The sequence below is a fragment of the Jaculus jaculus genome, chromosome 12, assembly GCF_020740685.1.
Source record: "Jaculus jaculus isolate mJacJac1 chromosome 12, mJacJac1.mat.Y.cur, whole genome shotgun sequence".
NCBI classification, from domain to species: Eukaryota; Metazoa; Chordata; class Mammalia; order Rodentia; family Dipodidae; genus Jaculus; species Jaculus jaculus.
In genome coordinates this window covers 49,257,851-49,270,470 of record NC_059113.1, presented here as the reverse complement: position 1 = coordinate 49,270,470, position 12,620 = coordinate 49,257,851, and the positions used below count along the sequence as shown (strand labels likewise).

General features: G+C 39.3%; 1 protein-coding gene across 2 annotated transcripts in view; it reads right to left on the bottom strand.

Moving 5' to 3' along the window:
- The window catches only part of Auh (AU RNA binding methylglutaconyl-CoA hydratase), a 129,166-nt gene that overhangs the window by 82,932 nt on the left and 33,614 nt on the right, over nt 1–12,620 (bottom strand). For both annotated transcript variants that reach the window (XM_004668347.2, XM_045131167.1), the window contains exon 4: nt 3,889–3,975. In XM_004668347.2, coding sequence (XP_004668404.1) covers nt 3,889–3,975 — 87 coding nt within the window. The remainder of the gene's footprint in view (nt 1–3,888; nt 3,976–12,620) is intronic.

Below are 12,620 nucleotides of genomic sequence, written 5' to 3'. Positions count from 1 at the left end.
AACGGTTCCTCCCACAAAATCTATACCCAAAGCCAATGCTGGGAGGGCCTGAGACAAGGTAATGGGACAAAAGTGAAAAGGCCATTGAAACCCATAACTGCAGCAGATATCAGAACACTGTTCAAAATAAATAAATAAATAAAGGTGGGTATGGTAGTGCACAGGCCTATAATCCCAGCACTTGGGAAACACAGGTATGAGGATCGCCATGAGTTCAAGGCCACACTGAGACTACACAGTGAATTCCAGGTCAACCTGAGCATGAGTGAAACCCTACTTTGAAAAACCAAAAATAAATAAACAAACAAACAAACACCAAAACCACACAAGATTCCAAAATTTGAAATTCAGTGGTTAAATTTCACTTTTTCAAGTAAAATTTTCTCTACTATCCAGAAGCACATGAAAAGCTTCCCTTCATTCTTCAAGGATAGTATTGCTTTAACCCAAAAGCATACACACAGAATTAGACCAATCTCATTTGTGATTATACAAAAACATTTAAAATGAGCCCATATTAAAAACCCCTACCACCCCGAATCACAATGATCAGGCAGGTAGGTTTTCTAGTCATACCATCCCAGTGCAGCAACTGTGATGCTATTAACATACATAACTGGGTTATGCTACAAAATAATGGGGTATGTTCTAACACATCAACTATAATCCTGGAATATTTTTAAATTATTCAACCAACTTTAACAATGTTTTCCTAATTAGAAACAGTAGTAAACTCCCAACAAGTTGGGAAAAACCTACATGAACTTGGTCATCACTGAGAAAACACTAATGACCCCAAAATTAACCAGAGACAAAGATGGACACTCATTTCAGCATTTATTCAGGACTTAGTCAATGCAGAAAAACATGAAAATATGTAAGGCTAAAATGTTCAGAGAAGAAAAATTGCATTAGTTACAGGTAGTTGCTGACAATAAAAATTTCTGAACCAGATAATAAAAACAAGTAACACAATAATAAACAGACCTAATATCCAATAAACACACAAAATTTTGTGATTTTCCTATAGGTCTATAATAAGACTATAACAAAAGCAGGAAGAAGATAGTATTCAAAAGAATAAATGCTGTGAGACAGCTACAAATAAATGTAAGAAAGGGAAAAGGCTTTAAGACCAAAGCCAACGTGAAGAAACTCATACAATTTTCAACTTTCTTCAGGGACATTAAAAAATGATCCTAGGGCTGGAGAGATGGCTTCGCAGATAAGGCATTTGCCTGCAAAGGACCCAGGTTCAATTCTCCAGGATCCACATTAGCAGATGCACAAGGGGGCACATGTATCTAGAGTTCGTTTGCAGTGGCTGGAAGTCCTGGTGCGCCCACTCTTTCATATTCTCATTCTCTCTATCTCTCAATCCCTCTCTCTGCCAAATAAATAAATAAAAATAAAATATTATTAAAAAAATCCTAAAACTGAGAGCCATGCATACCAATGAAGACTCAGTATCATAAAAATGTTCTGTTTTTCTTAACAAAATTGCAATCACAGCCCTAATAGGTATATTTCCCTTTCTTGGAAACTATTACTACTAAGTCCATTTGGAAGAATTGCTACATGAAAATCAACAAGGAAAACCTTAAAGGAAGGATGAAGGGAACAAGCAGTGTAGATACAACAATTCACAAGGGCTCAAGTGGAAGTTCCTGCCTCTACTTTGGGAAGGGCACTTTCTGGGAACTTTAGCAGGTAGGCTGGAGAAAGTGAGTTACTTACAGCAGGTTCTGGTGGGCAACATCTTGCCCAGCCTCTCTTCCACTATCTGCCTCTTGTTCACTATAAGGTGAACAGGCACCTCCCCTAATATTCCCAACAACATTATATTCTGCCTCACCAGGGGCCCAGGAACATGGAACTGGCCATGATAATAACTAACACCTCTAAAACCATAAGAAAAATTTTCCAACTCTTAAGTTGTTCATGTCTGACTTTGATCAGAAAAGGAAATAACTAACAAAGTAACCCAGCAACATCTAGATAAACATTTTAAATTTAAAACCTCATAAGACACAAATGAAAGTGGTACATTAGAAAACATTATCTATAATGCCTCAAACAATTAAACATTAATATTAAATGTCTTTTAAAATATGAGGCTGGGGAGATGTCTCAGTGGTTAAATGTGCTTGCTGATCAGGTTTCAATTCTACAACACCCACATAAAGCCACATGCACAAAGTGGCACATGGGTCTCAATTTCATGTGCAATGGCAAGAAGCCAATCTCCATCTTTCCCAATTTCTCCCTTTCTCAATCTATTTCACACACATAAGGACATGCATACACATCATAAATGATATCTTTTAAAAATAGGCTGAACATGATGGCACATGCTTTTAGTCCCAGCACTCGGGAGGCTAAGTGAGGTACAAGGATCACTGTGAGTAGAGGCCAGCTTAGAGCTACAGAGTGAGTTTCAGGTCATCCTAGGCTACAGTGAGATCCACCCTTGACAAGAATAAATAAATTAATTAATTAAAATAAATGTTTATTAAATGATCCTATGAGAGGATAAAGGACACAGAAAGGTGTCATTTGGCAAAATGTAAATTAATTTGGATTTCTTTACCTTCTTCCTTTTTTTTGTTTGTTTTTCAAGGTAGGGGCTTACTCTATCATAGGCTAACCTTGAATTCACTTGTAGACTCAGGCTGGCCTTGAACTCACAGCAATACTCCTATCTAGGCCTCCCAAGTGCTGGAATTAAAGGCATGTGCCACCACATCTGGATTTTCTCCCCATTTCACAAACTTAAAAAGAAACAATTTATACTCTATTCCCTATGAAGGGATAGGTATTCTTTCCTCACTAGTAGAAATATAAATTATTACACTATTTTTATTTATTACAGTAAATTTGATAGGATTTACAAAAGATAAATTAACAAATGATGTTTAGGATAGCAACTCTACATTAAAAAAGTCTATCCTTAGGCTGGATGAATGACTTAGTGGTTAAGGCATTTGCTTGTAAAGCCAGGTTCGATTCCCCAGAACCCATGTTAGCCAGATGCACAAGGGGACACATACATTTGGAGTTTGTTTGCAGTGACTGGAGGCCCTGGAGTGCCCATTCCCTCGCTCTCTCTAATAAATAAATAAAAATATTTTTAAAATCTATCCTTATGGATAAAGATACTTATTGCTTCAGTATAAGTGAGAAAAATTTAAAAGGTTCAGTAACTTAGGAGGCAGAGGTAAGAGGATCAGTTGAGTTGGAGGCCATCCTGAGACTACATAGTAAATTACATAGTAAATTCCAGATCAGCCTGGGCTAGAGAGAGACCCTAGCTCAAAAAATGTATGAATGAATGAATGCATGAATGGAAGGGAAGGAGGGAGGGAGGGAGGAAGGAAGGAAGAAGGAGAGAGGGAAAGAAATGGCTGGCTGTGGTGGCAAACACCCATAATCGCAGTGTAGAAAGAGTGCTATGAGTGAAGCCAGCCTAAGACTACAAAGTGAGTTCCAGGTTAGTCTGGGCTAAAAAGAAAGAACTGGAATTTTTAAATGAGTCTGAAAAGGAAAACCTCATGATAGAGTAAACTGAAATGTACTATTATATAATTTAAGTAAACACCTCACTTATATAAAAAACAAACCTGTAAGTTTCTGAAGTACTGTGAAGCAAAGGTTTATGCCAAATTATTCTACTCTATAAACTTTAAATGCCACGTCATCACACTTGGGAGGCATCTGTAATTGAAAAGTATTTCATATAACTTTTTAAATTAAATATATTATGTGAGCAACCAAAAATAAGTCATGATTATTAACAATGTAAGCATTTGACCCCAACACACAGACATACACAGTCTATGTGGCCATCTCATCTTCGCATGCTGAAAAGGAGGATGGAGCGGTGCTTACCGATGTCATTAATCACTGCTCTTATTTTGGAGACAAAAGGACCAACTTCACTGGAATGCATTTTAGCCCTTTCCTTAAGGTCAGCACCTGCAAAATATTTTATTTATAAATGTAATACTGTTACAAAAACTTAAGGCAAAGAATTAAAGTTGCTTAGGACTAACATAAAACTTGAATGTCAATTGAATTATCTGCTAAAGGAATTCTATTACCTAAATGCTCATCCCAATGATCACCATTAGCAAGAATAAAACACTTGTTTATTCATACATCTAAAATGGGTGCATTGCTCTGGTCCCAGGCTCCTTCATACTCAAAGTTAAGATGGTACTTGGATCACACTGATCATAATTACTCTACCAGAAACTGAAACTAACAATTTTCAAAAAATCACACACACATTAATATTGTCAGAACTGTATAAACTGGTGACAGCTCTGGGTTCCTGCAAAGATGCCATAATTAATTCTATCTAGTTCAGCTTTGGCCTCCTCAGAGCAAAGGCCAGGCCAGTGAAGTAGCAAATACACATCAGTACTTTGAAGCTTCCATGGTGACTGCGAACCCCATTTCAGAAATGCTGACTTCAAAGAGTAAACCAAGCAACAATTTCATAATTATAACTTTGCACATAATTTGAACTTTGGAACAAGAACAACACACCTAAGAATTGCTTAGATCACTCACTGAGCTTAACAAAGACACTGCTTCAATAAAACTAAAGATCTGAGAAAATGGTGGTCTCACTTAAATAAGCAAAGTAAAATTACAGCACATAGACATATATACATGACTGTTGACTCTCAGTTCACTTTAAATTTAAAAAAAATTTTTATATATTATTTATTTATTGAAGAGAAAGAGAGAATGAATGGGTGCACCAGGGCCTCCAGCCACTGCAAACTAACTCCAGATACATGTAGCACCTCGTGCATCTGACTTAAGTGGGTACTAAGGAATCGAATCTGGGTCCTGAAGCTTCACAAGTAAGTGCCTTAACCACTAAGCCACCTCTCTAGCCCCTCACTTTAAATTTTGACTGTGTATAATATCTAGTACAGCTGGGATGTGCTGAGCTCACACACCTTCCAAGGGAGTGAGACTTGGAGCTATCCGAACACATACCATCATATAATAAGTTCTCAGGCATACATACCATAAAAAAATCTCATGACAATTAGCCCAAAAATGCTAAAAAAAAAAAAAAAAAAACAACAGCATGCAATGCAACATATATAGGAGAATAAGATAGGGCTGAAAAGATGGCTTAGCTATTAAGAAGCTTGCCAGCAAAGCCAAAGAACCCAGGTTCAAGTCCCCAGGGCTCACATAAAGCCAGATAAGCAAGGTGGAGTTCATTTTCTGTGGCTGGAGACCCTGGTATGACAATGCTCACTCTATCTACCTATCTTCCTCTGTCTCTCTCTTTTTTCTTTTATTCTCTTTCTTTTATTTTTCTTCTTTAGAGAGAGACAGAGAATATGGAGATGTCACGGCATCCAGCCTCTGTAAACTAACTCCAGAAACATGCATCACTGTGCATCTGGCTTTAGGTGGGTACTGGGGAATCAAACTCTGTCCTTAGGCTTTGAAGACAAGCAGTTAAGGGACTGCTGAGCCATCTCTCCAGCCCCTCTTTCTCACTCATAAATAAATTAAAAAAAACATTTTAAAAAATGAAAACATAAACCTCCATCAATAGGAAAATTAAGAACACCAGGACATATTTATACAAGAATGACTTAAAACAAAACAATTAAAGAATATAAACAAAACAAACCTACAAAGAGAAAAAAAAATATAATTACAGAAAGACACATAGCACAATAAGCACTTACAAAGGAAAAGTAGGGGTTAGGGAGTAGCTCAGTGTTTACCAGTATTTGTCACAGAAGCATAAGGACCTGAGCACAAATCCCAGCCTCCACACAGAAGCCAGATATGGTGGTGTGTACCTGTAATCCCAGCACTGGGGAAGCAAACAGGAAGGTCAGAGACTCACTGGCATGCTAGCCTAGCCAAATCAGTGAGCTCCAAGTTCAGTGAGAGGCCTGTGTCAAAGAGTAAGGTGAAAAGCAAGTGAGGAGACACCCAACATTGACCTCTGGTCTCCACACACACATGAGCATATGTGTACACACAAAAACACACACAGAGGAGAGGAAGGGAGGGAGGAAAGGAAGGAGCGAGGAAGGCAAGGAAGGGGAAAGGAAGAAGAAAATTGGGAAATACAGGAGCATATAATAAGTACTCTGGATGCTTCAACTTGCTGGCAAGTGAAGGCCTGTAGTCAACAGCCCACTCTTCCTCTCAGGCAGCTGGAGAACCGGAACTCCCTCACTACCACAGCAGTGAACCCCATCCTCTAAGACAGCACTCATCTCTGCACTGGCCTATCTCTTGAAGGCCACTGCCAGCACAATGGAGATCATAATGTGAGCTCTGGGTCAAACCACAGAAACTTTCGTATAAACTTTTTTCTAATTGGTACTTATGCTTTGAGAATTTTAGCTGACAGCCCTGTCATAGTTCTTTGCAAATGTGTAACTGAATTTTTATTAATTTCTTAGAGTGGTAGTTTTCCAGATTGAATGTTAATCACTAGTTTTAGTGAAGTAGGGCAAAGAATACTTCCACTGCAAATCTAGTAAGTATTACATAGTAAATGTAAATTTTTATTAAAATGTATTACACTTAAGGACCATCTCCCATCTTCCCATTGTTTCTCCTACATGCATTCATATATGAAATTATTTGTTGCTAAGATGAGGTAAGGTTTATTGCCAACTGGACTCACCTCCCCACATAAAAACCAGAGGCTTCCTGCAACAGCGCATTTTCTGCTCAGCTAACTTGAAAACTCAAGCAGTAATCATGGACACCTTACAATCCTTAACAACTCTACTGAACAGTATGAAAGTTATGCTGAAAGCCAAGACCTGAAAACTGCCAGAATAGGGATCCCAGGTAAAGTGAGCAGCACTAATACTCTAAAGGCTTTTCTCTGTCCCTGGAGCAATGAATGAGGCAAAGATCAGGATTGGCTGAACACTGCACCAGAAGGGTTATGATGACAGGCACATGCTCCACACGAGCCTACAGAGGTGTCTGGAAAGGTTGAGGATTGAATGCACACAGGCCGTGCTTCATACCATTTCTGGCACTACCCGACCCCACTGTTCCAAACCAGATTCCCTCCAGGTTTGCTTGCCAAGTCCCAGGGAACGCAAATGAAGAGCCTCATGCCAAACTGTTTTCCAAAGTAGTCAGCCTCCACGAAGCCACCTACGGCAGTGCACTGTCCCACTCTCTCTCTCCAGTAAATGGTGCTATCATGTTTACTATGCTGGCTGAAAGAATGTGCTGACATGATTGGTGTCCAGATCACACTAGCACTCCATTCCTCACCTGAACAGACTGCCTGCCCACTGTAGCTGGACAGGTCCAATATACTGAGGGCATGGAGAAAACAAGTAACAAAGAAGGAGTAATTCACTCTTTTTCCCTACCTTACAGCATGAGCTGGGACACCTCACCCTGAGCTGAGATTTATTTGAACCAATTGCCACTAGCTCTCTTCTGGTAGACAAGACTGAGGACTTCTTGCTTGACTTCTGACCAGTTCATAATAATCACATCACTGGTTCTCCTCTGGTAGACACAGGCTGAGGTCTTTTCTCATGACATCTGACCAGCTCTTCAAAGTAAGTCTCCTTTCATACCCTACTGACTACTACTCTGACCAACATACTTAGTAATTATGCCAAGTGGATCTTGGGACACCAAGGGATCTAAGGCAACCTTCATCCATACAGCATCTAGAACAGCTATCTGAAGAGCAGATCTATTGACCTAACCAGCCCACAGTGCAACAAAGAGGGAACACTAGTAGGATACTCAGTGTAGGCGAGACCAGAAGCCACCCCAAAAGGTAACAGGTTGCCTTACATTGAGGCAGTAACTGCCCCAAAACCAGGTATATACACCTGCACTCGAAGTATGTCCATAGCAGGGAAGGATACTAAATAAGAATCCTAGGGAGGGAAAGAATTCAAGCTTAGCCCACTTAGACAAAAAGACTGATGTGTCAGATTTGACTGATGTACTTTTGGTTGGCTTTACCATTCTTAAATAATTTGTGTTTTTGGGTTGACTTCTGTTGCTTTTGATATTTCTTGATTTATAGTGTCTTTTTTCTTCTTTCTTGGGGCAGGGTCACACTCAAGCTGACCTGAAACCCAGTACAAACCAAAAATCTCAGCTTCTTAGATGACAGGATTAAGGATGTGAGTCAACACACCCAGGCAGTTTAGGGAATTTGGTTTTGTTAGTTTAGCTGTTTGTTTTAATCTATATAAATACTCCTTTCTGGTTTTGTTTGTGTATGTATATTGCTCAGTTGGAGTTTAAAATTGTTCTGTATTTTTCTCCACCAACCCTACTATTGGACTCTTTCTACAACCTCTCCTATCCACAATTTGTTTACTTTCCCAACCTGTTCTCCACACCCTGCTTCTTTCTCCTCTCCTTGTTCTCCATAACCACAACCTTCCATACATCTCAACAACTTCTAGTATCTGGGAAACTAACAGTACCCATCTTCCCTTTCCTAGATACCTGAGCTACATCTATCTTTCTTTCAAATGTCATACTAACCCTCAAGGTAATTCACAATACACTGTTCCCACTTCTAATTAACCAAAACCCTAGCATACCTCTACCAGTCTTGCTTCTTCTGCACACCAGCAATTGTTGAAAGCAAAAGATACATTGTTGCCAATTTGCTACTAGGTTATTTGCAGGCATATCTAACAGATTGAGTCACTCCTGCTGTTAACACAGCAGTAATATAAGAGCCACACCTAGGGGGGCTGGAGATTGGCTTAGCGGATAAGGAACTTGCCTTCAAAGCCAAAAGACCTCGGTTCAATTCCCCAGAACCCACATAAGCCAGATGCAAAAGGGGGTGCATGCATCTGGAGTTCGTTTGCAGTGGCTGGAAGCCCTGGTGTGTCTTTTCTCTCCCTCCCTCCTTCCTTCTTTCTCTCAAATAAATAAATAAAAATTAAAACTATTTTTTTAAAACAGAGCCATACCTGGCACATTAGGCTCCTACAATGAAGAAACCTAACTTCAGATTTATACTTCTAAGAATACTGCAGATAATTAGAAAACACAAGTACTAAATTAATTCAATATACAAAAATCTTTACATCATAACACAAGAAAAACAAAAAATGTGGTGGTTTGATTCAGGTGTCCCCCATAAACTTAGGTGTTGTGAATGCTAGCTCCCCAGCTGATGGATATTTGGGAATTAATGCCTCCTGGAGAGAGTGTATTACTGGGGGCGGGCTTATGGGCTTTATAGCCAGTTTCCCCATGCCAGTGTTTGGCACACCCTCCTGTTGCTGTGGTCCACCTTCTGCTGGCCCAAGGGTGATGTCCACCCTCTGCTCGTGCCATCGTTTTCCCCTGCCTTGTAGAGCTTCCCCTCGAGCCTGTAAGCCAAAATAAATCTCTTTTTCCCAGAAGCTGCTCTTGGTTGGGTGATTTCTACCAGCAATGCGAACCAGACTTCAACACAATATCCACTAAAAATTATAAATGACCTCCAGTGAGACTAATTTAGATGAAATGCCCAAGAATTCAAAAGAATGGTTCTAAGTATGGTCAAGGAAAGCAAAGAAAAAAATCATAGATATCAAAGAATAAAACAAAACCCTGACAGAATCCCAGGAAAACACAGGAAACCAACTTCACAAAATGAGGTCAATACAAGATATGAATACTTAAGAAATACCAGTCAGGAATACTAAAAATTTGTAAATTAAAAAAAAAAAAACTATAGAAAGTCTCATCAATATAATGGACAAAGGAGAGCAGACTATCTAAACCAGAACATAAATGTGAAGATCTAGAATACTCCAACGAAGAGAAAGATAAAGTAAATAGGAAGGTATGAATGGAAATTTCAAGATATTCAAGATACTATGAAGAGCTCAAACTTAAGAATTCAGGGTATAATAGAAGGACTTCACTCCAAAGGCATAGTAGGTATTTTCAACAAAATCATAGAAGAAAAATTCCCCAACATACAGAAAGAGATGCCAATACTGATACAAGAAGCATTTGGAACAAACAGGACCAGCAACAAACCTCTCCTCACCATATTATAATTAAACTACTGAACATACAGACCAAATGAAATCAATTAAAAGCAGTAAGATATAAGTTTCAAGTCACCTATAAAGACAAGCTCATTAGGGTAACAGCAGATTACTCAAAATAAACTTTAAAAGCCAGAAGGGCTTAGACTGATGTATTCCAAGTTCTGAAAGATAACAACTGTCAACTAAGATTACTATATCCAGCAAAGCTATCCATCATGAGAGGAGGAGAAACAAGAACTTTCCAAAGCCAGGTGTGATGGCACACATCTTTAATCCCAGCACTTGGGAGGCAGAAGTTGGAAGATCACCATGAGTTCAAGGCCACTCTGAAACTATAGTGAATTTTAGGTCCCGCTGAGCTTGAGTTAGAGTGAAACTCTACCTCAAAAAATCATAAAAGAGAGCTGGAGAGATGGCTTAGCAGTTAAGCGCTTGCCTGTGAAGCCTAAGGACCCCGGTCAAGGCTCGATTCCCCAGGACCCACGATAGTCAGATGCACAAGGGGGTGCCACATCTGAAGTTCATTTGCAATGGCTGGAGGCCCTGGTGCACCCATATTCATTTTGATTCTCATTCTCCCCTCCCTCCCTCCCTCCCTCCCTCTCTCTCTTTCTCTCTCTCTCTGCCTCTTTCTCTCTGTTGCTCTCAAATAAATAAACAAATGAACAAAAAATAAATAAATAACATAAAAAAATCTTTCCACACAAAAACAGGTTAAAGAAATATATGAACACTAAGCCAGCTCTACAAAAAATATATATATATATATATATTTGAAGGGATCCTTCAGACTAAAGACAAAGAAAAGCATGTATATGAGAAAATAAGAAAAAATAAAGCCTGTTAAAATACTAGTTAATACAAGAGAGTAAAGGAAAATCAGGAATCATGATAAAAGCAAGAAGAATAGCAAAATTAGCTGAGCATGGCGGCATATGCCTTTAATCCCAGCACTCGGGAGGCAGAGGCAGGAGGATCGCTGTGAGTTCAAGGCCACCCAGAGACTACAGAGTGAATTCCAGGACAGCCTGGGCCAAAGCGAGACCCTACCTTGAAAAACCAAAAATGAAAAAAAAGAACAGCAAAATTAAAAAAACACCTTTTAATAAAAACTCAACATCAATTCCCCAACCAAAAGACACAGAATTGCAGACTTGATTAAAAGGCAGCATCCTTCAGTTTGCTGCTTCCAAGAAACTCACCAGAGCATCTAGCAGCCACAGACACCTGCAGAACTAGCTCCTGCTGCAGTGCTAGTCAGAGTGGCCACCACGTTCCGCCGGAGCCACAGAAGCCAGGTGAGGGGATTTGCCACTCACACCAGCCTCTGCACAAAGTCAAGAAAGAAGAAGAAAAAGAAGACAGACGACACGGAGAAGAAGACAAAGATGATGATAAAGATGAGGATGACAACAAAGAAAATGAAGACGAAGAAGATGACGACGACAGGAAGAACCAAATGAGCAGCTCATGAGGCAGAGGCTCACGGGGACCAGCTAAGCATCTCTGCACAACTTCAAGCACACCCCACAAACTCCCCTCCCCCAACCACCAGCGCTGGCAACCACTGGAGACCTGAGAGAACACAGCACCCAGCACAGGCAATCAGAGCAGTGAAACCATGGACCCAGCCAGCCAGCTGAGCCCACAACAGAGTAAAGAGGGTTAAAAGGCAGGATCCTTCTGTTAGTTGCCTCCAAGAAACTCACCTCTCTATAAAAGACAGATACTATCTCAGGGTGAAAGGATGGAAAATGTTTTCTAGACCCATAACAGGTGTTGCTCTCCTAACATCAGACAGGACTTCAAACCAACATTAGTGAAGAAAGATAAAGAAGTTCACTTTATATTGATTAAAGGAACAATCCAACAGCAATACATTGAAATTCTAAATATATATGCACCTAACATGGGTGCTCCCAATTTCATTAAACTAACATTACTAGACATAAAGTGACAGATAATACCAAGCACAATTGTAGTGGGTGACTTCAGTACTCCATTTTCGCCAACTGACAGGTCCTCCCGCAAAAATTAAACACAGAAGCATCTGGAATCAATGGCATCATAGAACAAACAGACCTAACAGCTATCTACAGAATATTCCACCGAAATGCTACAGAATACACATGCATTTTAGCAGCACAATGGAACATTCTCTAACATAGACCATACAATAGGACACAAAGCAAATCTTAACAAATACAGGAAAATTAAACTAATTTCTTGTCCTCTATCTGACCATAATGGGATTAAACTATAAATCAACAGTAAGAAAAACTAAAGAATATACACAAACTCATGGAAACTAAATAGTACATTATAAAATGATGAATGGGACACTGAAGAAATCAAGAAGGAGATGAAATTGAATCATAGAATCCAATAAAAATGTAAACACAACATATGAAAATCTAGGGATACAATGAAAGCAGTCCTAAGAGGAAAATTTATAGCTTTAAGTGTCCATATGAAGAAATCAGAAAGGTTGCAAATAAGCAACTTAATGCTTTATCTTAAGGCACTGGAAAAAAAGAATACCATCACAATCCAAAAAAT